General features: G+C 35.3%; 1 protein-coding gene across 2 annotated transcripts in view; it reads right to left on the bottom strand.

The window, feature by feature from the left end:
* The window catches only part of DNAH5 (dynein axonemal heavy chain 5), a 114,995-nt gene that overhangs the window by 45,892 nt on the left and 41,510 nt on the right, over nt 1–27,593 (bottom strand). For both annotated transcript variants that reach the window (XM_050970871.1, XM_050970872.1), the window contains exons 27-48: nt 26,885–27,123; nt 25,856–26,096; nt 25,193–25,392; nt 24,302–24,455; nt 23,466–23,629; nt 22,655–22,811; nt 21,741–21,953; nt 20,764–20,988; nt 19,347–19,519; nt 18,101–18,279; nt 16,300–16,487; nt 15,543–15,737; nt 14,743–14,877; nt 13,920–14,027; nt 13,087–13,240; nt 11,304–11,450; nt 8,781–9,022; nt 3,868–4,044; nt 3,251–3,455; nt 2,628–2,770; nt 1,772–1,906; nt 65–187 (exon numbers count right to left, since the gene is read on the bottom strand). In XM_050970871.1, coding sequence (XP_050826828.1) covers nt 65–187; nt 1,772–1,906; nt 2,628–2,770; nt 3,251–3,455; nt 3,868–4,044; nt 8,781–9,022; nt 11,304–11,450; nt 13,087–13,240; nt 13,920–14,027; nt 14,743–14,877; nt 15,543–15,737; nt 16,300–16,487; nt 18,101–18,279; nt 19,347–19,519; nt 20,764–20,988; nt 21,741–21,953; nt 22,655–22,811; nt 23,466–23,629; nt 24,302–24,455; nt 25,193–25,392; nt 25,856–26,096; nt 26,885–27,123 — 3,897 coding nt within the window. The remainder of the gene's footprint in view (nt 1–64; nt 188–1,771; nt 1,907–2,627; nt 2,771–3,250; nt 3,456–3,867; nt 4,045–8,780; nt 9,023–11,303; nt 11,451–13,086; nt 13,241–13,919; nt 14,028–14,742; nt 14,878–15,542; nt 15,738–16,299; nt 16,488–18,100; nt 18,280–19,346; nt 19,520–20,763; nt 20,989–21,740; nt 21,954–22,654; nt 22,812–23,465; nt 23,630–24,301; nt 24,456–25,192; nt 25,393–25,855; nt 26,097–26,884; nt 27,124–27,593) is intronic.

The following is a 27,593-nucleotide window of genomic DNA, read 5'->3' as shown; positions in this document are numbered from 1 at the left end:
TTTTACACTGTAGCATAAAAACAAAGAAAACCTTTTGTCTTTTTTTCTTCTTTCACAAACTGACCTGATCTCCCCATTCATTGATTATGGGCATGTTCACATCATCAATGAAGACAGTCATCTTTTTGCCTGCAGGTGGACCATAAGTCGGGCCCATGCGCTTATCCACATAGCTTTCTACTGTACGCTGGTAAAAAGGCACATAGGAGCACAGTCACAAAGAGCACTTCATTTCATACATGATTCAATTTCTTAACATCTCTTGATGTTCCTGTTACGTAGAATTTTACTAAGTGAGGTTTAGACAAGGCATTTGCTGGAGATAAATTGCACTAGTTCAACTAGAATGTCTAAAATCTCAAGGTATACAGCACTAGGATGGTGTCTACAGTAGAAAAATATGCCTAACACTTCTATAAATCTGAATAGGTTTCAAATTTTCCTTCATTTTATTCATTTATCAGCAAAATGATAAATTGATGATTGCTAGCAATAAAGATTAAATTGAAGATTAATTCTGGAACACCTTTCCAGCAGGTATCAATGTACTTCAAAAGTATACACCAATAACTAAATTATTCTGGAACACCTTCCAGCAGGTATCAATGTACTTCATAAAAGTATACACCAATAATTAAACTCACATATATAAATACATTTGATTAGAAAATTTTGCCTAATGGTGGACTTGCCTCTACTATTCTTATCATCTTTTCATTTCTCTGTTCTTCTTAAGTTCCAGTTTTTATTTACTCTATCCTAAGTGAAAGTTCACTTAACCATACATAATTATTCTTCAGTATAAACCTAAATATCTGCATTCTTACACTATGCCTAGGCTCCAATCTTGCACAAGTGGCATCAGGTAGACCAAGATTATAAGAAGCTAGAGTAATTTTAAAGCACGGGTCATGTTTTGATCTAGATTGTTAACAGAGAATTGACTTGGTCTTGCACATCTGTTTCAGATGTCCTGATGATCAGAATCTCACCTATCACCAATTAAATCTACACTTATTTTATAAAAGCATTTTACTTTTTGTTCATAGCCCAATAAATACAAGAAAAAATCCTAAGGAAATTAAGACCAAAATTACATGTTTGTATATTATATAAAATGCTAGTAGTTTCTACTATACTATACAGGCAGATGATAGGTAATTCATTAAGCCTATACACAGCACTTACAGTCGAGACAGTGCTTTGGCCTGGCATACTGTATTAAAAAAAAGTCCCCAAATATATTGCCAGGAGATTAAAGACACTTGAAATAATTCAAATTAGATTGGTAGAAATTTGGACAGGCAGTACAGTTCAGGATTTAAGCATTCTAATTGCATGTAGAGCAGCTGCACTGAATGTATTACTTTTTTAATGAGTTACCGTAATGACTGAAACTTAAATTGCAGACAGCACACTTTTAATGACAGATTGTTGTGGGTAGCACTTATTTTACCCATGGTGTTTAGTGAAATCTAACAGCTCTTCCCAGTTAGTGAGAATGGATATACTTGACACAAAAACATAATAAGATGAAAACAATAATAGGCATGTTATTGTAGAAGTCCAAGAACAACTCAATAGCTACTGAAGGAGATGAAAGGAACAATTTTTTTACAGAAGTCTTAAATCATGTGTTAGAACACTTGGACTATTTGAACAGGTGCTTTTTTATTGTTCAGAATCACTTTCAGAAGCATCCTCCTGGCAAATTATCAGAATATTCTGTGAATCCAACTATCTTGTATGAGAAGATTAATCACTACTATACCTGAAAAATTAATGGGGTTGTTGCAGATGAAAAATTCAAACTCTTAGTTATGTGCCTTTCAGGGTTATATTTTGACATAAAACCTTTGATTATAACAGTCTTTGCAGTTCCTTGCTCACCAATTAGCAGGACAGCCTAGACAAAGACAATATCGAAATAAGATGAAACACAAGAGCTGAGAGTCTTGGCAAAGGCTCAACAGTCCCATTTAGCTTTTAAACAGAAAAGAAACTAGAAAAGTTATGTAAAGTGAACTTTTCACAGGAGACATGTGGAAGTGAAATAGCTAATGTCTCATAGATTATTGCAGGCCTGACAAGTTAAAAATATTTGCAGTTAATGGTCATGTCATCCAGCACAATCACACTAACAAGGAAAGGAGTCAATTATTTGAAAAAGGGTTTAATCATCTAGAGACTCAGTATCTGTAGAATTTCAATTGCTTATGTGACACAGTTTTGGTGAAGAATAGCCTAAAGCTACATAAATTCTGTAACTGCCCCATGCTGGCAGAGTTCAATCAGCAGTCAGATATGAGCCTCCTGACCTTCTCCCTCTCCCATCAGTACATGAAAATACTGGTTCCATTCTGACTGATCTCAGCTGTAATTACAGTTATTTCCACTACAGAACAAAGGAGTGAAGGGAAGACAAAGTCTCAAAGTCTGGAAACAGTGGCTATTCAAGAGTTCAAGCATATTTGCATGAAAGTAGTTTCTGGAAACGCCATCTTATATCTAAAAAAAAAAAAAAAAAAAAAAGTTCTTCCTTTTCAATAACTTATTTCACTGCTACTCCAAGACTTTTGTTATGTGTTCTGTTGGCAGTGCTTTGATATGAACTATAGAAAAAGTACCTTGCCCTGTTTTGCTATGGTTTCAATAAGGAAATCCATTCTCACATTGTCAACATTAGGCACAAGAATTGAGTCATACTCTGGGGTGCCACTGCTGGGATATACATATTCTTCAACGTGTGTATTCCAGTGCATCCAAGTACCTAATAAGAAAGAAATTAATTCAATGTTTTAGAAATACTAGGCATCATCACTTCCTTTATTTTCCATTCAGTTCCCTGATCTGTCTATGCTTCTGTCTCACGTATACAGCAATCCCTCTCTGTGTATTCAGACTAAAATTTACAGAATCATTTAATCATAGAATCCCTCAAGTTTTATCTAAGAGGCTTACTCCTCTTTCCTACATAAATTTTGGCAACAACAAGGATTATGTTCACTTGACAGTTCATCACCACCAAGTCCATGCAGCTTTTGTATCAATATATCCACATTCTGACTTTTCACTGAAAACAGGGAAAAAGCTAAACCACCACCAGTAAAGTATAGCCATAAAACAAAATTTTCTAAGGGACACAAAAGAAGGTAAGCTATAAAGGACTTCTGAATTACTTCTCTGAAAAAAGCACAATTATAAAATAAATTATAAATTTTACCCCATATCACCCTGCTGAGTTACTAACCATCAGATGCCACATAATAATCAAACATTGTATCTTCACTGCCTTCTGGGATGCAGGGAAGATCAAGCTTTACTGTTGCATGTTTTCGAAGCCAGTATTCCATTTTGCATCTGTCCTCCAGCTCCAGCAATGCTCCTACACTCCACATGAGAGAGAAGATGTACAGCCTTTCCAAGTATTTTGGAGTCAGTTCCCCACCTTGCTCCTGAAGGATTGAGTTAGGTTTTAATTTTCAACAGCCTGAAAACTCTACTTGATAATCATTAGTAACATGAGGTTAGAAGTCTTTGGTCATATATAAATTTAGAGATGTCTTCAACATTCAGACAGAATCAATATAAACTGATAACAAATCACCCAAAAATAAAAAAAGGAAATCTGACAATGCATGCTTCATGTGCTTAATGTAAACCAGTGCTTAACATCAAATCCAAATGAGAGATTGTGAAAGAGGTCACATCCCAGCTATTACTTTCTAAAGAAATAGAAAGCATTCCTTACTAACCTGCATCTTCTTTGACATCCCAAGTCATCAAAGAATCCCTCCCCACAAAACTCTCTTACTTAAAATCATCTACAACACGTTAATTACATGTAAAAACATGAACACTACCTACCTTAGGTGGGAGAAGGCCCTGCAGCATATTAATGCTCTGCATAATGACAAAGGCTTCCAGCATCTCAGTCTTGCAATGCAGAGACTGAATGCTGAAGCGGTACAAGTCTGGGAACGATGAAGAATACAGCTGACGTAGAATTTCTGCCTCTTGGAAGGAACATTTTTTCAAAAATCCCTGTTGGAAAGTATAAATTTAGGTCCTAATGCAAGTCTCAGTGAATTAAAGTACAATGAATTCAAAAGGTTCAGGAAGCATGGAATGTTGATTTCTGGGGGGCAGAATGGGAGAAGGAAGTGTGGGGGGGGTGAGAGTCAAGTTTCCCTGCCCATTGGGAAGGGTTTAATTAACAAAAGGTGAAATTTTACCCAAGTGTGCATAATTCCTACAAGATGTTAAAGATGAAGAGATGTGAAAAGTAAAAACTGTGTTCAACAGCACAAAAATCATTCTTTTCAAACATTTTTAATCACAACAGCTGTGAAAGGGATCCAAAAACTCTGAAAAGAAACCAAACAATCTGTACTGAACACAGATTTTATTTATTCTACACGTTATTTCAAATGGGAATAGAGGACAACCTGAAAGATCTGGCAAGTGTACAAAAAAAATGAGGCTATCAGAGGGGAGGTGTGCTGGCGCGTGAAGTGTTCTTATTGTGTATCACGGTTATCTGTAATGATGAATAAACAAAACCTAAGTAAACTACCCTTTTCTTAAGATCACATAATAGGATTTGTTCTTTGACGCCTTTAATTCAAAGTAGAAACATGATTCTTGGAGTTACCTTGAAGTTTTCTCTCATCTGCTGAGTAGAATACTTCTCACTGACATCCCACAAATTTATTTCCTACATAAAACACAATCACCAGCAGAAACACTTGCAGACTCTTCCCCAAACCTCAAAACAAAATTTGGAACAAATTGAAATCAAATGAATTTGCTTTAAACATAGGATGCTTTTCTCTTGTGGGAGTAGTTAAAGCTGGAACAGGCTTCTCAGTGAGCTCCTGGACTCTCCATCTCAGAACTCAACAGGACAGAGACTTCACCAACCTCCTCTAGGTTCACTTGACTAATGTACTCAATATTATCTCTAGAGGTTTTTTCCAAACTCAACTACGTTGTGCTACTATTATTCTTTCTTCTACCCAAAGCAAATAAACTTTGAGACTTATTACAAATAAGGATATATATGAAAAACCTTTCTAGAAATGGGCAGATGGAAGACAAAGTGATAGAAATTAAATGGCAGTAGGACTTAAAATAGATATCCAAAATTCACTGATTGTTTCAAAAATATTAGGGGTTAGTAGAAAATCTGATAAGATGCTTTTTCTTTGGAGAAGGTTGATGAGTCATGGATCATACCTCTGATCTCTTTGCAAAAACTGCTTAGGAAGCATATTTCATGAGATTAGCAACATGAACAGCACATGAGAACAGCCAGATGAACTTGAGAACTATATCACTAAACTTGGAAGGTGCATATGTCATAACAATGCATCCAAGTAGGCAGCTATATTTATTTGTTTGCAAATGGTAAGGATTGAAAATAAAAATATATACAGCAAATTCCTGAATTACCCATATTTGCCTTTGATCATGTTTTAAAATTCTTCTGAAATATCAACAAATACTACATTTCATTCAGCATCTGATAATTAGCAAGGTTAACATCTACCCTGACCTGATGGAATATGAAGTGTATTGCATTACAAAATAGATTTAAAGGGAGGTATACTGAAAACCCCATCAAGATATTTTATTTATGATGTAAGACCAAACCAAAAAACAAAGAAATGCTATTGGATCAAATTGTAAATAACAATAGGCTGCAATTTTACACCAAATTTTATAATGTGGAAAGAAAGGGAAGTTGGAAAGGTTACTTCACAGTGAAATGAACATAATTTTCTTTATGTAATCCAATTTTTTTTAAAAAAAGTTTCTTTTCTTTAGTCTGTTTCTATCACTGAAATATAATAAAACCATATGGTTATGGATTAAGGAAAAGTCGTTTCATACAACTCTTTAACACAGCTAATTTTAGCCTGCATCTCACTTTAAAGTGAGGAGGTAAATCATGAGTGACAATGCAAAATAAAATTCTTTTCTCTGCAGCTGAATCTTTAGCACAATTTTAACATCCAAGAAGTGGCTGTCTGCAAACTAAGCAGTGCAAGGAGGCAGAGCTGTGAGAAACTAACATCAGTAGGCCCTACATAGTGTTGTAAGCACAGAAAGGAACAAGTGGAATCTCAGGGGAGCCACTGCCCTAGATGCATAATTTACAGTTACACTTGCCTGAGTATCCATATTAGTTTAAAAAATAAAAAAATATAGTAAAACTTGGCAGTAACATACATAAGGCACTTGTGTTGACTGCATTTATTTGCATTAGTAAAACTGAAGTTTTACCAGCCAATTTTTTTAGGAAACTTTTTAAAGACTTTTTTCATAACAAGACTAAAAATATTTTCGACTTGGCAAAGTAACTCAAACAAATTCATGATGATTCTCAAGTGTGGCAGAGACCTGTGACCAAACAGAAAATTCTACGTGATTTAATATCATTCTAAATGAAAAAAACTTCAGACACAACTAGAAAAATATAGTATCAGCCCTCTGCAGCAACCCTTAGTTCTTCACAAGCAGCAAACCTCCAAGTTTGCAACAAGTCAAAGGACACGAGTGTTTCCAAGACAGGAAGGAATATCTGACAACAATCCCATTCCTTTTCCTCCTAATGGGTTAAGGCCAAACAGGATTCTGGTGACTTCCCTAGAAGGTCTTGCTGCTCCTCACCTAATTCCAGGGCATTATACCCTACCTGCCATTTCAGATCTCCAGGTGGAAAAGAAACCTTGTGTCTGTTGCAAGAATTCACAAGTTTACAGCCTTCCTCCCCTTGGTAATTTCTGCTCCCCAAAACACCTCCCCTGGCTTCACATTTCCCAGAGGAGCTCCACTGCCTCCAGTCCCAAAGAGAGGCAGCAGGCACTGCCTGGCACTCAGGGCTTGGACCACAGCATACTGTCTCTTTTGAGTTCTGTGTGGGCTGAAGCCTCTGATTTGCTAAGGACACCAGTTCTAGACAGTGCCACAAGCCAATTTTCCTCTCTTGCCAGACAAATCCTTGATTTAGGGACAAGGAATCTGGTTATAAACAGCAAGCTATATAAAACTTACAAGCATGAGAACTTTACAGGTTAAAGAAATAAGAAATCTGAGAATAACATAATCACTATGAAAGGCTGACATCTGAAAGTTAATGTGAGGCCAGCCGTATTTTCATAGGACTAGTTAAGCAACACTAACTAGGTGAGGATTAGTTGCATTTTCTGCTGGTATACTATTTGATTTGGAAAATGAAATGACTGAATGAGACTGTGAGACATTAATTTTAAGGAAAATTTTTAAAAACTTGTTCATGAGATGCATACTAGAAAGGAAGACAGTAAAATTTAGTCTGTTAGTTCATAGTAACCTATAAATTCTTGTCTTTTCGAGTCTGAAAAACAGGGAAACAAATACACAACAAAATCCTGGATGGTGATCCAATTTCCCAAACAGGAAATAATTCCTATCTTAAAATTAAAGTTTAAAGCCCATATAAAGTAATTTAATTTGGGATCATAGTGAAATATACCAGATATTACTTGGGATTCAGAGGAAAGTAATTATCTGTATGATCACAGCAATCAGTATCTTAGCCATGAAGGAGAAAGTTTTCATTTTTGATATTCAAGAGACATGATCATGTTTATCAAAGCAAAATACTGTTGACCAAGCATTCTCAACAAGATGGCCTAGACAAGAAAAAAAGTAGAGAAAAAATTAATATTTATTTTAATTTATTTTTTAAAGTGTTAATCCTGAGTAGTGTACTTCACTGATAAATTTTTAAAGGCAATATAGGGCTTAAGGGAAGAAAATGAGAAACAAATTTTTTTAACTGCTATTGTCTCTTTTGTTTTCTTAACAGAAAAGAAAACTGGAATAAAGTGCTGAAAGCTTTGTTTAAATATATTACTATGGAACATTAGGTAGATTCTTGGGAACTCTCATGTTTCATCTTTACCAAGATTCTTGCAACATGAAAAAAAAACAGTATGCTCAAGTCTCAGAATTTGTCATTCACTATATTGTTACAAGCATTCTGTCAAGATTAGGAATTATTTTTACTGGGTTTTGGAGGATGAAAGACGACATAGAAAAGAAAAAAAAATACTTTAAAAATCACTTTGATACATTTCAATATGTTATATGCTGGGGTTTGACTCTAAAACACACCTGAAACATGTTCTGCTTTTCTGAATTATTCATTCCATGCCAGAGAGACAGTAACTACTGCCTGGTTCTTCAGATATTTTGGAATGTTAACAGACAACCAAGTAACAACACCAATTTTAAAATTACATGTTTTGATGCTGTATTGGCTTTATTTCTGGTTCTAAATCTCAAGTGCAATTAATTTTAAGAAAAATCAAGAGAATTTCTATTTTCTTGAGGATTTCAAGTTCCCTGAATCAACTTTGCTCTTTTCTCCTCCTTGGTCTGAAGCTGTACTATGGGCTACCAGGTAATTAGTGTTTTAAAAACTGAGTTGTCCTTCAACTGTATAAAATACTTCTAATTACAAATTTGTCCCAAAGTAAAATTACCATGTTCTTAAAAGTGTTAAAAAAGTGTTCTTAAACATGTTAACTATGTTCCTTTAAAAAATCATTCATTCTTGTACAAACTACCGGAAACATTGCTATTTTAAGTACTGACCTAGAAGTTTATGCAGTGGAAAAGGGATTTCATAGCAAAAGGCACAAAAAGAGGGCCTGCAGTAATAAGAGTGAAGTGTTGAAGAAGCATGCAGTAAAACTTTCAATGCATATACAGATACTTAGCTGTTCTACCTCAAGGATAGGACTCCAGGTGAGAACTGATGAGCTCATGAACACCATGCCATTTCTTGAAACTGTTGCTGGAGAAGCATTATCAATATTATGAGGCTCAAAGACTATTTTGCAATTTGGCGCCATAGGTATCCGATCACCGTTCGCTAGTGTTAGAGTTCTGTTGTCATCCAGGACAGAATTAAGGTTCTCAATCCAAATAGCATCAACTGGACCATCAAGAACTAGCCAGATGTGGTCACCTATAATGCAACATAACAGATGAAAGCACCTATGCAGGAAGTGCTAGTTTCTTTCAAGGACCAGTTTCTTATTTCTGCAAACAAATTTTTAACTAGTTCTGAATTCATGCCCACAGCTACAATCTCAGCTTTTTAATACAATTACCATTTCCATCACTCAATTTCACTTGGGTACTTCATTTTGTCACCTAATCATAATAATTATCCATTCTTCAGTATATAAAGTGCCATCAGCATAAGTCACCAGTTTTTAATACTCTGAAAATGTTTTATGGATCCAGTCTTCAAGACAGTAACAAATTAGGTTTATCTCAAGTTACATGAAACAACATAAAGAAGATAACGACTATAGATATATTTAAACACCATTCATTTGTTTTCAATGAGTCTTATAAATGCAGAGAAAATAAATGAAAGGAAGACTTGAAAAATCACCCTTTCAAATAGCATGCACACTATCATAAGTAAAAGAGGCCCATTAGGGGAAGATTCTTGTCATTTGTTCTGTTCTTAAACTTGATCCAGCTTCCTTTTAAGTTTTTCCATTGCTTTCCATTTTCTAATAGAAAGGTATTTTAAAGCCTGCTTCTGTTTCCTAGGAGGGTCTGTGTCTGTTTTGCTTGCCTCACTTGGGTACAGAGCAACAGATCCTGGCTGGAAAGAGATCCCACCTTGGCTCCTGGCTGCCCACCCCTTAGGGAGCAGACAGTCCCAGCGCGCATTGTTGGACAGCTCTTTAGCCAGAGATGATCCTTCTGCCTCCAGAGTCAGTGTTTATTATGAAGGCCTAGGTGGCTTGGAGCTTTGCTAGCGTTGAACCAAGGAGATATGAAACAGATGATAAACTTTTTATATGAGGGTTTTTATAGCTACAGTTCAGGCATCTCAAGCATGAGATGCTTGAGTCTGACTCATAAAGTGATATTACAGAACTCTTACAGATTAAATCTGAGGAAGTCATATGAGTGTGCTAATACATATTTCATCTTGAAGGAAAAGATAAAAAAAATCAATAGTTAATGCCATGTTACAGTCTCAAGGGTGTTCCATTTCTAGATTTGAAACAAGCCTACCAAAATTAAATTGAAAAGTATTTTCTTTTTTAAAAGTATCTGTATTTCTGAAGACTAAGAATTTTTATATTAAATAGTGCAACAAATGTGAGGATTTTCTTTCTTTTTTTTCTTTAAAGGCATAATGATAAGATGACATACTAATTTTCAGACAAAAAAAAGGAAGCTACAGTCTAGCATCAAACTCTCAAGGACATTCATTTAATTAAAATAACAGTCTAAGAATATATGTCAGCATAATTTTAGGCAGAAATTGGCTGCTTAAATAGAATTATCTAGTGCCATTTGAGATGGACTAGGATATGTGAAGGGCTAGCTGTTATGACACAACTGGTTCCTTTTAATATGAGATAGAGAACAGGTAGAAATCCTGACAGCATCAAAATTTTTATAGGACAACACTACTGGGGCAACTGACTTTTACCTTCCACTTTCCTTCCATCTGAGGGCCTGATATACAAAAAAAAGAATTCAGTAAATGCAGTGAAGTAGTATTTGTTACACTACACTGTTTGAACACAACACATTTAGAATAGAGACTGTAAAAGGGACAGAAGTTCTTCCAGCAATTTTCCAGTGCTTCCGTGTAAGAAAACCAAAAAAAATCTGTTACTGTGCTTTACAAAGTTTTCCTGAAGCTTCTTTTTTTCTTGTTTTATTTTGAATGGAAGCTTTTTTCATTATAACTGTATTAGGTCTGGCAAAGCTGGAGTTCCTTTCCCCATAGCAGCCCTAAACAGTGCTGTGCTCTGCATTGGTGGCTGGAAAGGTGTTGATAACACACCAGTGTTTTGAGCACTGCTGAGCAGCACTAGCAAGATCCCAGAAGGGGACACAACCAGGCCAGCTGACCCAAAATATCCAATGGGATATTCCATGCCATATGACATCTGCTCAGATATAAAAACTAAGGAAAGGAGGAGGGTGGGGCTTCTATTGTTTACAATGTTTGCTTTCTGGAGCAACCTTTATGTGTGATGAAGCCCTGCTACCTGGGAAGTGGCTGAACATTACTTGCTGATGCAAAATAGAGAACAAACCTTTTTTTTTCTCTTTGCAGATTTTTGCTTTTATTTTAGTAAACTGCCTTATCTCAACCTATGAATTGTTTTCCATTTATTTTCTCTCCCCTATCCAGCTGGGCAAAGGAGTTGCAGTGCAACTTGGTGGGCACCTGGAGTTCAGACAAGGTCAACCCACCACAATACCTTTCTTTGCTCTTAAAGTTTTTCTCCAGAGGGCTGAAAATATTCCATCTGTCCAATCATTTGTTGCCACATCAAGGCGTCCAAACATTTGTGGAGCAGTTATAGCTTTAGGATTCATTCTCATTTCACGATGAGGCTGTCCACAATCTATGAAGGCAGGCCACCAGTTAGCTTTTACATTTCTTATCAGCAGAAAGAGAGCTTTGACAAACTCAAACTCATTACACCCAAATATATGCTTTAATATGCATTCATGATTATAAGAACATGGGGATTTACTTGAAAAACTTCTCTTGCTTTACAAAATTCATTAATTGGAGACATCAAAAAAAGTAAAACAAAGTTCTGAAACTTTTGAATATTCAGTTCACATTTCATACCTTCATTGGGAACAGAAAAGCAACAAGATGAAATTTATTCAAGGTTTAGTTTAATATTTTGAAGGCTTATCAATAAATAGAGCTTTAAAACATTTGGTGTGGATGCACATTTTTAAAACCCAATGGATAAATACCAGACAGATGATTGATTATTTTGCCCTTCTGTGCACTTGCCTACATCTTAGAACAGGTAAAATATACAATATTGGCATATTCTTGTGAATTCTCTTAGACAGACAAATTCTAACTAGCCATTCCATAACCATATAACCTTTATTTTTTATCTCATTAGCAACACTTTAAAAACTACAATCCTGGACATATTTAAAAAATCCAATATTAAAATGTAAACTGGAGCCAGTAGTAAGATGTTGAAAGAAAGAACTGAAAAAAATTACTTATTTTAAAATACCTTCATTATAATCAGATTTCACTAATATGTAAGATAGAAGCCTGACAGATTAGTTTAACATTTCAAGAGTTTGTGTGAGAAGATCAGCTTTGAAAAAAGTAATGAAGCAACTTTATCTTGGTAGTAGTTCACATCTCAGTGCAAGAAAAAAGGATAGGAAAACTGTGCAATGCAACTTTGTTTTTATGGTTTTTTTTTTTTTCTTAATGGAACAATGGAACTGCAATGCAGAGCTTACAGTGTTTCTTAAGCACAGCACATTACTGCATGTATGAGACTTGCTCAACTATTTTTTGCAGTAAATATTCACTTCCTGAAAATCATATAAGCAACTTGTGAAATGAAGTAACACATGCTTACCTCAAAAGAGATGTTTTTCTCCCCAAGCTATGACCTTCTATTTTAATAAGATCAAGCCGACATTCTTCAACTAATATTTTTGTTTAGAAATACAGATGACAAAAAAAAAAAAACCAAAAAAACCCACCAAAAAGAAACCAGTCTTCAAGCCTCCAGCCAGGACACAAAATTAACACCCTTGAAGACTTTTTAAAGTCTAAACCAGGAATTTATGGTTATAAAACCAATTATTTTACATTGCAAAGACCCTGTCTTATGCATTATGTTCAAAAAGACATAAATACTTCTGATCAGCAAAAGGTTCCAGCATTACCTCAGCAAAACCAAGGAGATGCTTTAATCACTTGTCTGAGTTGCCTGCCTAGACTGTATTCCTCTTTCTTAATCCATCTAGAATAAGAACTTCTGATAAAAGTATGATAATCTGGACAAAAGGACATGAAGCACATGGTTTTGAATGTCAGATATTTTTAACCTACTAGAATAATTAGTATCTCAACATACAAACTCATTCTTCCAGTAGTATATTCTCACAGTGAAGCAATTGAAGCTTTCTGAGAAGAAACAATGGGGCTTAAAATTTACAGTGTAACAGTTCAGTAACAGTTTACAATATAAGTACTAACATTACCTGTCATGGCTTTCATTAAGGTGTGGATGCAGGTAGTTTTTCCTGCACCACTAGGTCCTAGGGTCATCAATCCATGCCTTACTCTCTGGGTTTCAAAAAGCTGGATAACTTTCAGTTTCCAAGGAGGATGACAAACAAGGCCAGATTCCTCCACCTAAGAGACAGTGACAGAAAACCAAATTATTATTACTTGAGAGCACAAAATATATTTTGATGCCTTTAGATAGGGATAGATAAATAGACAGATAGATATAGATATCAACAGATTACTACACTCTTTGTAAAGGCTTTGTGTATATTAAAAAAAATTGTTGGAAAAAGGAGATATATTTGGTATTCAAATACGTATTTAGAAAAATAAGGTAAACCAGCCTCTATGTACATTATAATCTATCTATTAGATATACCTATAATATATCTCTAACATATATACACATTGTATTCTTAAGTTGGCCCTACTGAAGTATTACAAACACCTAATGGGCAATTAAAGATATGCAATTTTAAGTAAATCTTTTCTTAAGTTTATATTCTAATTGTCAAGATTTTAGATAAATAATAAATCCTGGGTCATATAAGGCAAGCTCATATAAATGGATTTTTCAAATAGGGCCCCAGTAACCATGACTCAAGAAAACTCCAGGACACTATAATACCAATTCAGTGACCTGAAGAATAAACTTAATAATACTGTGCCAGTGGTAAAGATTTATGGAAAAGTTTAAATAGTAAAATATAATATTGCCAGCTGGATAGACTCCACAACAAGAATTTTCTTAGATTTCACTTCATGAAAATTATACCAGAGTGCCACAAATCATAAGAAACATCACCTGTTTGTCAATGGCTGCTTCAAGCTCAGGATAGCCTGCTTTATCAAGCTGGATATCCGGAAACAGATCTTCAATTAAACTCAGAAATAAGGGTTCGTCTTCGTCAATCTAGTGAAAATCAGGGAAAACAAAAATCCACACAGATTAAAACCAGTTCTATTTAAAACCAGTTCTATTTATTTTATCAGCTTTAGAAAGAACAATCCCCAAGTCCTGAAGACCTAAAGAAATGCTTGAGAACCTAAGAAACCAGCTATATAATCTTCTAGGTGCTAAACATTAGAAGGACACAGCAGAAAGAGATCATGTGATGCTTCTATTTGTCAGAATGAATCACTAACATGCAGACTGAATTTCCTATAGTAGATTTTAGCAATACCATTTAGAAAATTGTCTATTTTATTTGGTGTAAAAAAAAAAAATGTATCACAGAAACAGAAGAGGGTTGTCAGCTATTTATACTCATTACAATGAATACCAGATTCTTTCAAAAGAGTGACTAAAGCACAAAGCTTCTAAAGAAGTTACTGCATAGACATCTACTTTGCTACTTACTTCTAACAGTAACAGGGACAATATGTAAAAAAATTCTTAACAATTCAAGGTTAAACCTAGGTAGAAAATCAAGCAACAGAAAGCTCACTCCCTCCTCAGTCCCACACAAGGTACTACGAGAAATTTATCTCCCTTCCAGCTAAAACATTCCACTCAGAGAATGAAACATTTCCAAGCTAGCTTCCGTGTAAAGGTCACACACAATCTTCTAGAGATAACGTAGCTCCAAAGAGCAGTTTAAATTATTTATCAGGTTCTCAGAACCTACCAGTTTAGACAGGTTCATATCTCTCAGAACACGCATGACGATGGTAGATTCAGTATCTTTGGGATTTGCTCTTTTTGCTGCTCCCAGCGTACGCAGCACCGACAATATATTCCGCAAGCCAAAATCATAATGCACCTAGAAGATATGTGAAGTTTGGGAAGATTTTCCCCAAGTGAATAGGGATAAAACAGTTCTTATTTACTATTTAAGACATGGATGAATATGTAGGAGAAGCGGTACATGCGTTTCAAATACCTCCAAACACTCATCAACTATTCTTTTGCTGTATGACTATGGGCAAATTCACTTTCCAAATCTGCTACCATCCATTAAAATCTAAGATGTGATAGAAAAAAACATTTAATCATAAGTCATTGAATCAAGACAGGGTTCCCAAGGACTATTGAGAAATACTTTATCAGTATTATTTTGAATTCTCTGTGGCCTTTGGAAACTGAGAAATATCTGTAAAGCACAGGCAGCACAAACCAAATACATCTTACCCACTCTATAAGATCAACAAAGGCTATAATAAAGCTTTCATTTGTCTCAGCCATCACCATTCACTAAAGCTAAATCTTAATAATAAGGAGTGCTCTGCATGAAAGCCTCATCCTTGCAGTGACAACCTGCAGCAGGAGTTAATCCAGGACAGCAGAGGGCTGCATTACTAAACTGCAAGTGTCTCTTAGCTTACTTCATGAGCATGAACCTTTCCTTATTCTTCACACAAATCTTTTGTGACTTCACAGATAGTTTTTCCCTAAAATAATCAGGTTGCATCATATGAATATAATCACCTGCTTTGACAGCTGCTCTTCACACAGCTTGTACAGTGTAAAGAATTTCCTTGCCAACACAACATTATCAATGAAACCACAACTAGCCAATTTAACACGAATTATGATCTGACGATCAGGAACCATCATAGCCACTGAACGGAAATTGATCTTCAAGTTTTCAGGAAGTTCTTGCCGTCCAGCATATCCTGGATTCTGGAAAGGAAAAGCAGGTTGAGTGTACCTTGCATAAACAGAAACATCAGCAAAGGAATATGCCATCTTGGTAGGTAAAAATAGTTCATTGGCTTTAAGTCACTTGTCAGAATTAATCGCCATGCAAACTTATTACCATATCTCTACAGAATTTTTGCCTCTTTTATAACCATGAGATATGAAAAATGTTCCAGCTAAGCATTTCAAATCTGAGTTTGTTTTATAGGTCCTATTTTAACTGGCTATTCCTACCTATATCTCTATAGCAATTTTTCTGTAATTGTAGCAAAAAGCCTCCTTTGGGAGCCAGAATTTGGGATGTAGAAGGAATCTGAAATTGAGATAACTTGTATTTATGGTGCTGCCTGCATTTGTTAGTTGCATGTGCTTGATGTTCTCAAAACAAGACACTGTAAACTGTTTTTGCAGCAATGCTCCACGTTCTCAAATTATCAGTGAGTTATTTCTAAGTACTGAAAGACATAAGAGTTAGCAAGTACCAAGTTAGACTCAATTATTGTACAGTCATCACTGGTATATTAGAAACTTACTGAATACTTACCATAGTAAGAAAGATGCCAAATTCTGGGTTCATTTCTACATTGTCCCCATCAGTAAAAATAAATCTTTTTTTACGGTTCTTCTTACATGTCAACACAATTGCTATTTGTTGTGCAGCTACTGATAGCACTGGTAAATCAATACGATTGAATTCATCAAAGCAACCCCAGGAGCCAGACTGAGCCAGACCTGCAAAGAGAAAAGTAACTAAGCATATAACCACTTTGTTTTTAAACCTTTTCTGGTGCAATTAATAAGCCAAAAATTATGTTAATATATCTCAGGGTGGGGGCAGGGAGGGGGGGAAGTGTTTCATTTGGAGGGTTGGGAAAGGAAGAAAGAGAAGAATTTTAATGCCTTTTCAAGTAAGAAAACACAAATTCACAAAGTCCTTAAGATTTTCCAGCATACTATGTTCCTTTTTCTCTTTTTTTTATATCTTGAATGTTTTCCTGTCCCTCTTTACCCCCAAAGAAAAATTCCTGCAGGAATTCTATGAAAATGTGACAGGTTGTGAACAGCCTATTGAACATATTAAAATGAACAATACAGTTGCATAAAGAAGGTGGAGGTCAGTCTATTCAAAAACTCTATTTTTCCTTGGATTTTTGAGAAAAACAAAACAAAATCACAGATACAGTCACTTGCAGCAATAGTCAAGAACCAAGCAATAGCCAAGAACCTCCATTTGATCTCTAATTTCATATCTGCCATGACTGACAGGTATAAATTTCAGATGCCTAAAAAATGTCATCTGCATTTAACTTTAGTGAGCTCTGCCAATTGTTTTTAACATATCTAGAACTACCCATGCATTTCCTTTTACTGATAGAAACTTGAATATTTGACTGAGACAAAATACTGAAATCAAAATTCAGCACATCCCACCAGTTCAACAATAAATTTCATAGTATTTTCTCTTCATGGAAGCAGTTCTCCTTCTGACTTTAGGTCATTTTAAGTGACTTTATCTATCCTTTCATAAACTGTTCATAAAATGTTTTCAGACATTTATATTTCCTGAAGACAGTGTTGCAACTGTATTTTATAGGTATAAAAAGATATTAATTACTTGCATTTATGCATTTATAAAAAGGCTGAAACCATCTGCCAGTTATGTGTAAACCTTGATTCATGGAGATGTCCTCTTATCCTTTGAAACTTTTATGTAGTCCCTAAAATATCTCAGAATATAAAGGACTGACTTATAAAGGACTCATGAGGATCAACAAGTAGAACTGCTGACTCCACAGAGGTGTATCTAAAAGTTAAACCATATATATAAGATAGTTGCCTCAGCACTATTTGGACACTAAGAGGCTTGAGACCCCAGTGATGACTTTGGAGAGTTTCTTCCAGTGCTTGACCACACTCTCAGTGAATATCTAGCTTGAATTTCACCCCACATAGCTTCAAGCCATTCCCCCATATCCTGTTATCAGACACCAGAGAGATCAGCACCTCCATCTCTGCTCCCCTTCATGAGGAAGTCATAAACAGCAATAAGGGTATGCCTCAGTCTCTCAAAGCAAAACAAACATAGTATATTCAGCTGTTCCTCTTAAGTCATGTCCTCTAACTCTTTCACCATCTCTTTTGCTGTCATTTGGATACATTCCAATATTTTTTTATGTTGTTGTATTGTTGACTCCAGAACTGCAGAGTACTTGAGATGAGGCCACTCCAAAGCTGAGTACAGCGGAACAATCACTTTCGCTGCCCAGTTAGATTTACTGCGCTTTGTGCACCCCAGAAAACAACTGACTGTTTGGCCAACAGCTTACCTTTGGTCCACATCTTACCTTTGAAGATCCTTCCAAGTCCTCGGAAATCCATCTGGTCTGAACAGTTGAAGACCACTACATATTTTCCAAGGCACCGTCCCATATCTTTCACAGTTTCGGTTTTTCCAGTTCCTGCAGGTCCCACAGGTGCTCCACCCATGTTCATGCCCAAAGCTTGAGCCAAAGTGATGTAACACCTAAAAGGCAATAATCAATCAGACTGCAGCACCAGGATTTCTGCATAGTGCTAGAGGAACTTACACAAGGTCTGATTTAAGGAGAAAAGGGAAGAGCTGAAATTATATTCCACTAATTACAATTTAGATCAGTAAGGACAAAACTCCCTCACTCGGTCTCTGATGCAGGGAGTATTAAGGTTCATTTCATTATACATAAAGTGAAAGAACAGATAATCCTCAATTATCAGCAGCCTGGAAGATCACAAGAAGGGAAGAAAGCAAATACAGAGATGCTGCCTAATCTTAGTTTTAATAGCTTGGATACTGAGTTATTTTATCTGGAGTAGCTTTGAAACACATTATACTGTGGAGTACAATAATGAAAGACATCTAGCCTTTCCTTTTTTCCATCTTTGAAATTTGATCACACAGTGCATTCCATTTTCATAAATGAAACATCTATGCATAATGCAGAAAAACATTATTATAATATATCAAGACTAGTTCTAGATTTTTTTGTACGGAATAGTTTAAAAAACCAAACAAAACAATGCCTTTATTTTGCCAATGATAGGTTATAAAGCATTCTTTATGCTATTTGAGTTAGACAGGTAGATCTCTCTGTTAATAGGATTGGAATTCTTTCAACACCCTTTTTGATCAAAGATCTCCAAACTACTGCAGCTGAATAAAAATTGCTTTTTCTGTCTATTCTTTCTTAGCTCTTTTCAATAGCTTGTCTGTAAACACCTACTTTTGTCCTGTATCTCTACATATTTTATCTGTTGGATATATCAGATCCTCAGGTATGTTGGCTTCATGTACATAAGAATGAAGGTCACTTACATTATGTATGTGGGGACCAGTGCGAGTATGTGGGAGAAAATATGTTGGAAATTATTCACATAATAGAGTACAGAAACAAAAATATTTCAGCATTCCATATGAAAGTACTGACTTTGACAAGACTGTGAAGGATAAACTCTGCAGAGATCAATGTGCATCCAACAGGAATGACGAAATTGCTCTTGTAAAAGCCGAGGTTTGGCAGCAAAGAATAAAGGAATAAAATTAGTCTTTTTCACCTGTCTGTAAGAGGTGTTATGACAAGCCTGTCAGTACAGCCCAAGAATTCGTTCTGGTATGTGAAGCTCACATCAGTGATCTTAATCACCATTTTATCAGAGTCTTCATTAAAATAAAATCTACATTGTTTCAGCCACTCAAAGTCCGTAGGGCTCTTGATATGCATGCAGCACTAAGAAGAGAGGGAAGACAAGGCTGTGGCATCCATGGTTAACATTTACTTTCACATTTATATTATGCCATCTAAGTAGTAGATTCAAAGGCAGCATTGCAAACATAGCTAAATATAGTGGATAGTGGAGAATCTATCTGGATTTTTACCACAAAAATTGTAATGTATTATTGTTCAATCTCAGGCAGAGAACTTCAGACAAGTGTGTCAAAAGTCTAAATACAAATTAACAGTCCGTAAGCTTCAAACAAGAGTCATTTGAGTTTAACCTTAAAATTGCCATTCCTTTTAGTTCTCTCTACCACTTCACTTTTACATGAGTCAGAAGCACATAATGTGATATTTGATTCTATAAGCTGCTATTAGAATTATATGAAAGCATATGCATATTGGGAAAAATGATACTTCATGGCAGTGTCATGGTGCTGATACTATCTAAGGAATTCAATGGAACTGAGAACAAGTCACAGTTGCTCTATTGAATATTAAAAAAGGATTTTAAAAAAATCATTTAGTTTGTATCTAAAAATTGCACTTTACATAAAATGATTGTACTAGAAACAAATGATTCTACAATTAAAAGACAAATGCCTGACTATTAATAATGGGCCAAAACTCAATAATTCTTTTCTTGAACAGCTTAATTTCAGAATCAGGTCCAGGACTTCCCATAGGTAAAAGGGTATGCTAGTTTAAAGTTTGATCAAACTAAATGCTTTCATTTTCCTTATTTTAGCATCCTGTGTCAGCATGAGAATGTGTAAAGTGAATTAAAAAATCCCTAAGTAATAATTAGGTATGCTATTTAAACTAGAACAGAGAGAATACCAGCTTCAACCTTTTTCCTGTACTATAACTTGATATTCATTTTATTTACTTGTAGAAATTCATTATGCAGTACATAAAAAGGAATATTACTTGCAACAAAACGTATAAGGAAAAAGAAGTCCCAAACACATCATGCTACAGAGGCACTATTAACTTTAGCAGACCAACATGAAACATGACTAAATTCTACTGCTTGGGGAGAGGAAAACCCACTGAATTACTTGAAAGGAAATAAAGACTTGGTTGAAGCAACATCAGCACTTTTATAATATTCCATGATACATAATCATTAGAGTCGTGAAATTAAATGTTTATCTTATAAGGCAGGAGTTCATAGATATAATATTTTCTTATCACTTCCCATTGTATTATGTGGAAAACCCCTCATAATTAATTTTTATTTTTTTAATACTTACAAGACCATCAAAAATGTCCCTCTGATGCACATGAATAGTGATTAATGTCTCATATTTAACTCGCTCAAATGGACTAAGGTCTTTTGCTGTCATATCTATCAACACGTTCAGAAGATCCAGGAAAAACTGGTTTGTCTTACGCATAACTTTTTTATCCTGCTTGGCGAGAGTCAAAGCTTCTTCTGAGTCTCTTGTCCAAATCATTTGGATCCCCAATAACCCAACCTTAGGAAACATAGAAGTGTATGCTTCATAACCTTTTCTCTTTCACCTAAAATCTACGTTCACAGACACAGAAAAACTAAAGAAATTTTTCTCCTACTATACATATAAAATTACTTTCCACGCATTCATAGAGGTCATGTTTGTGTGTCCAGCTGCATTCATAAATGCAGTCTCGTAGATACTGCCTACAGTGCATTGCTTATACAACTGCTCAGTATAATTTACAGTATATATAAAAATACTATATGTAACAAATATACTTTATATAAATAATAACTAGCCAGTGAATAATTACTGCTTCAATTTGAAATATTTTTATAGTAATTCACAAAGTCAGTATTCTGTTTCCAACATTCCTGGTCACAAGTGAAGCTTCTGCTAAAAAATAATTTTCCCTCAACACCACCATCAGTTTCAAATCTTTAGCAATACATAGCATTATCCTGAATATATGAACAAACAATTTTACTACTTTTCCTCCAGTAGTCAAGTATTAAGCTTGTAAAGACATAGTGTTAACTTCATTATGTTAACTTATTGCATTCAGCTTCCTTTTTATACAGGAGCTTAAGGGTAAGTTATCCTCTTTTGGGTTCAGCTATGTGAAGCCAAAACTTAAGACTGAGATGATTCAAATAAAATTAAATGCTAGTTTTATATTTAACACTGGCTGCAACTTTGAATGCAAAGACAAGAAAAAAAACCGATACATATCTGTGAATAAATCTTCATTCATTTAACAATGTTATTACCTGGGCTGGATAAGTAGAAAGAAATTCAGTAATCTCAAAACTCGTTTCCTGGATGTCCATAGCTGCCTGGCGAATTACTTGATGCAGGGATAGCTGGGATTCCTTCAACAGAGAGCTGAGCCAAACTTCCACATTACCTTCAGCCATTACAGGTCTAGTCAGCTCTATAGTCTCACCCTCTCGGGAACTAATTGACAATATACGATCATATATCTAAGTAAAAGAAAAAATATCTTGTGTTTATAGATACATTATTCATCTTTACAATAAAGATTTCCCCCATTATTGGTGGGTTAACAGCCTATCAAAATTTACAGCCTTAGAATCAAAAATAATGAAAACAGAAAAGTTAAGGAACATGGACTATCAACAGAATCTCAAAAGCATGGGGAGTAATTCGTTTCTAAGAAAATGCACACATAAGGAGAAAATGTTGCTACCTGTTCTCGTAAAAGGTATGAGAAAAGTGTTCTTAAAACACTGTGTGTGAAGGTACAGTAAGGGCAGGTCAGAAACAGGAGAGACAATATATACGCTTTTTCTTACAATCAAAACATGAATGGAAAAATACAAATACAGCCAATATAAAGATACAAATAAGTTTGTAAAGACTCAAAAGCTTATTTGAGAGGAAGGCACAGAATAAAGTTTCAGTACTTTTGAATGGGTGGATTTTTCTGAAATTTAAGCACTGGTGCAAATTTTTGTTTTGTTTTTCTACATGAAGTTTTACCACGTCATAAATGAGGATATGAAACAAATCTTAAATGAAGTAAGCTTACTCAGCATCAAATAGTTGGCGAATAAAGTAAAACAGTAGAGTGCTTTATGCAACCAAGTAGCTCTCTAATTTAGCAAGTATGACACAGTGCTAATGTGAAGGAATGTAACACTGAGGTGTGGGCAGTACATACCCTTTCATGGAACCCAACAGTTTTAATGTTGTCAAACACGTTCAGCAGATGCGCCTGTATATTGTGAGAGTTGGATGCCTGACCAAGAATTTCTAAGAGAGCAGGATCTGACACAAAGAAGAATCGTGGAAATAGCAGGCGTTTTTTCTCCAGGTACCTGTATTTTTAAAAAATTGGTAGAGAAGTCAGGAGGGGGTAGATGGTAAGTGATTTGGGTTGATTTCTACATCATTTCGTCATTAAAAGTGGTATTTCTCACAATTTATTATACAATTTTTAGCTGCAGCAATAACAATTTTTATCCATCATACACTCATGTTAAGCATCTGCTTTAAAGCTACTCTCTTATTATCAGAAATCATTTCATGAAAAACTTTTACTATTGCTAAAATCTAAATACCAGTAAAAAGAAAAGAAACTAAACTGAAATAAAATATTTTTATATTAACTCTTTTACTTGCTATTAATATATCTCAAGCTGAATGTCTCCCAGGTCAGTGAAAGGTGTGAATGGGACACACAAATCTAGAGTGTCTTCTGGATTGAAACTAGGCTGAAACCAGCTTTGGTTTCAACAGATATAGACAGTGAGTGACACCTTAGCCACAAATCAAATACTTATCCATGAGTTGGTTTCTTTGGAGGTGTTGTATTACCCTGCTAACTTGTTTGGTCAGTTCAACTGCATTCATAGTTGAATAAGAACATGATCTTTTCAAAGTTCATGGGACAGTACTTGAGCAATTGGTCTTTCCCCAGTTACACAACCTACAACCATCTGGCCAAGAACATGGTCTCATAGCAGTCTTACCCTGTGAGCGATTTCTGACAGATTTCAAGCTGTTCCAGTAAATGTGGCAGTAACTGTCCCATCATTTCATCTCCAACACAGCACTGAACAACACTGGGTGTTTCATGAGCTCGGGTCATGATCCTCACCCAGGATTTATCAATGTTAGAGAAACGCTTTGCTTCCTGTTGAAACATGACAGTGAATGTGGAATGGAAGAAATGAAGGAAGAAAGAGAGAAAAGGGAAAAGGCACCTGCTTCCAGAACCAGCACCCAGAAATCTCAACAGCAATCTTCTCACTAGTAATCACATGTCTTCTAGAAATATTTCAGCTTAGACACAATTCTTTATGCTTACACAATAGAGCTTATTTTATACTTGGCTGTCAAGCCTGCCATGTACTTTCTCTTACTTTGCTAGAGAAAAAGACAGAAAACTCATTATACTTGAATTGGAGCTTCAAAGCTAAAGATATTTTTTTCTAAAATTAAAGTTCATTTTTAATTTTGAAAAGCCATGAAAAGCCATGCAGGAAAGTTTAAGATAAGGATTCCTAGGTACTACTATGCTGGTGGCAGGTAGTACTACACAAGGCTACTACGAGGAACAATGTTTAAATACATGTTAGTTAACAGCATTACAATCTAGAAATCAAAAGATCAAACAGATCTTATGATTTTATTATTCTTTCTCACTACATGTCTTTGACACTGCTTACCTAATTTCCTAGCAAGACCAGTTTTGTTAAATACTAAAAGAAATTAAATTTAAGTTACTGCATCAATTATGACATCACAGTACAGTTTTTTTCTTAAAATGTTGATAAGAAAACTGAACAAAGACATGTCTAGAAACCTTTGGAAGCTGCCTTGCTATATCACCACCAACAAAAACAGCTTCTAAATAAATCCACAAGTTCTGCACAGTCAGCCAGTTCTCAATTATATCCATTGTGTTGGAAAGATAGTGCACCCATTTCTGAATCTGTGTCTTGAATGGTGCATTGTATCTACAATTAAAAAAAAAAAAAAAAAGGCATTTCTTTATTTTGAGAAGAAAACCAGACTCTTGAAAAGCAGCATATAAGTCACAGGATGAGGACTAGTTTTTATGGCTACCATTTTTGAAGTGAAAGTATAAAAACATAATTCAGCTAGTTGGCAGCTATAAATCCAATCAGCTCTAAACTGCTGCTGTGTACACAAGGTGCATAGCACAGCTCTGATCCAACAGAAGAAGGGTGGGAGCAAGATTTCAATTTCACTCTCAGGTAAAGGGACTACTCAACATCCTGAAAGGTGTAAACTCAGAGTTCCTGAACTCTCCTAAACTCCTGCTTTTGAGCATCTGCTTGATGATCAGGTTCTGTGTTCCTTATTTACCTGTGCCTTTTGGCATGTGAAACCAGACAAACTGAAGCTCACTTCAATTGGGATTTTCAGCACCTTTGGCATGAGGCAATGATCTATCACAGGGACAGAGTAGCAGTGCCTGTCATGCCCTTAGTATGCCTGCCATATCCAGGCAGTGTTCTCTCTTATGTCCCCGTTTTTTGCATCAATGAAAGCTTTTTAGTTGTTTATTCTGAAAATCCAAGCTTCAGCTACATGAACATGAACAGTTCAAGGACAAACAAGCTCTTAGGCTTTATCTAGATGTTTATTTACCTGCATTTCTGTGATAGATTTGTCCACTAAAACAAAGTCTTTCACTAACATTTTTAATTTCTCCCCCCATTCCCGTTACCTGTTACTCATGAGAGAACCAAGAATCATCAAGCTGTCCTCCAGGGTAGCAATTGTTTCTGATGTGCTGTCACCTCTTAAAAGAAGCTCCCCACGAGTTTTAAAGTTTGCAAAGTTAAACATCTTGTTATCCCATTCAGCTATCACTTGTTTTAACTTCTGCTCAATGTCTCTTTCCTTCACAGCACAGATGCAGATATCCTTGTAAATAAACAGGATGTCAAAACAAGATATGAATCCTTCAAGTCCCTGGAATATGGATCTAGCTCTTATTTCCTTTAATATTAGGTAATTAGGCTCATGAGCAACTATTTAGTGGAAAGGTCTACAGATACACAAACACCATAGCTAATAATCTGTATACCACATCACAGTTTAATCAACTCTGGGCAGGGGGCGGTGGGGGGGAATAAAATAATGATATAGTGATTAGTTTTTGTAAGTTTAATGTCACAAAGCAAGGTACCCTCACAAATGGCATGACTTTAAAAAAACGAAGCTGACACCATGATATATTTGTGTTATTTATACAAAAATCTGAAGTGATAGTCCATGTCTCCATCCTTTCTACAGAAATGTTTTGATTTCCTTCTTGCTAATGATACTTCTATACTATACAAGCAGCTTTTGGTTTCATGTTTCCATATTTCTTCCTTCACAATACCTCTATTTCCTCTTTATATCTTAATAGTGGAGCTTCCATTATATTCCTCAGTTTGAACGTTTCACTCTCCACGTCAAATCTGTGTTCAGTGAGATCCATAATCTGCTTCCAGTGCCGAGGCATCATTGCTTTACTTGACATTTGCTCAAGCAATGGGCAGCATTCACTGAAGTCTTCTATGGTCTTCTTTAGGTCAAGGAAAGGCTGCCATTCCTTTACAGCCCGAGGGAGTTTACGGCACCTACACGGAGATAAAGCAAGTCTTTTCAAAAAGTTTCAAATACTCTTTCTTTAAAGCCACAGTATATGGTTTTAACAGGAGAACACCTACCTTCCAAATTCAGGTTACCTTTAGTTTGAAGTTTATGTGCTTCTCCATGTGGGATAATCTGTTTCCAGTCTATTTCAATAACTGATACCTAGGTAGACAACTACAGCCTCTCCTTAAGGAGTGTAGCTGCATAATTTTAATAACTCTGCTCAAGCGATCTTCAAAACCAGTTGAAATGTTCTACATCGTGGTTTCATCTTTTGTTGAGACAGATGATATGCACTGCTCTGAGCTCTAGAAAGACCCTGTTTCCCAGGGTTTAATCCTTTATTTTTTGATTCCTGGTTTGATGAAAAGTTCATCATGCGTGCGATATAACCCATTTTGTAGAAAAAACTATTCAGCAATTCACTAACTTGCCTTTGACATCTAGTATAAATCTATCTCTCATGAACAACAATACAACAACAAAAAGGGGAAACTTTCCTTCCTACAAAATAAATAATTTTAACATATATTCCAAGCTTATCAAAAAAGGTAGCCAAGAATCTGTCTAAGGAATAATAATGCTCAGCATTTAGAATCTAAATTTTCCTTGATTTTGTGACATTGCTAATGGATATATTTTTCAATTTAAATTCACACTATTCATGCCTCAATACATAAATACATGTTTGTTTATGATTATTGGTGTTAACCAATTATAATCATATTCAAGAAAGACTTTAGGCAACTTTAACACAGCAGCAGTTTCTCACCTGTTCTGAAATTCCACAAGTTCACTGTTAATTTTTTCAATGTCTAATTCTGACCAAAGCATATCATAGTAGCCACTGATTGTGTCCATGACACTGTTATATAGATTATAGAGTTTCTGCAGCAGATTCAGCTGCTTCTTTATTTCAAGCAGTTGAGGACACCGAGTAACTGGCAAACCAAAAAGATCTTCTCCACCTGCACAAGTAATATATTTCCTAAAGAGATTCTCACATCGACTCTAAGAAAGAAAAAGAAAAAAAGTTAAATAAAAAAACTAAATAATGATAAATAAATAAAAAGTTAATAAAAATTACTAAATATTCAAGATCCAAAATGATGATTAGAGCTGAATTTGGCTAAAATCTTGGAAATAATAGAAAGATAGAGAGAGTTAGTAACAGCTTACACTGTCAACAGTTTTGTCAACAATTTTCTTGAGAAAAGTAACTTTCAGCTTGCTTGGAGGCACATCTTTAGAAGCTGACAGGAAAACCATTTACTCCATGTGACACAGTGACAGAACAATAAATGGTAAGACTGCACTTGAAAGAGGTGAAGCATGACACACAAAGAAATAAAAAGATAGATACAGCAAATTCTACCTCTGCAAGTATTCTGTGCAAATCTTATTGACTGTTGAAGGAAGAATTACTACCATTAAAGAAACAAAGAAAAACATAATTTAATTGTCAATGGCAATATAACTCA

Source organism: Serinus canaria, chromosome 2 (assembly GCF_022539315.1).
Source record: "Serinus canaria isolate serCan28SL12 chromosome 2, serCan2020, whole genome shotgun sequence".
NCBI classification, from domain to species: Eukaryota; Metazoa; Chordata; class Aves; order Passeriformes; family Fringillidae; genus Serinus; species Serinus canaria.
This window is presented reverse-complemented; position numbering and strand designations above follow the sequence as displayed.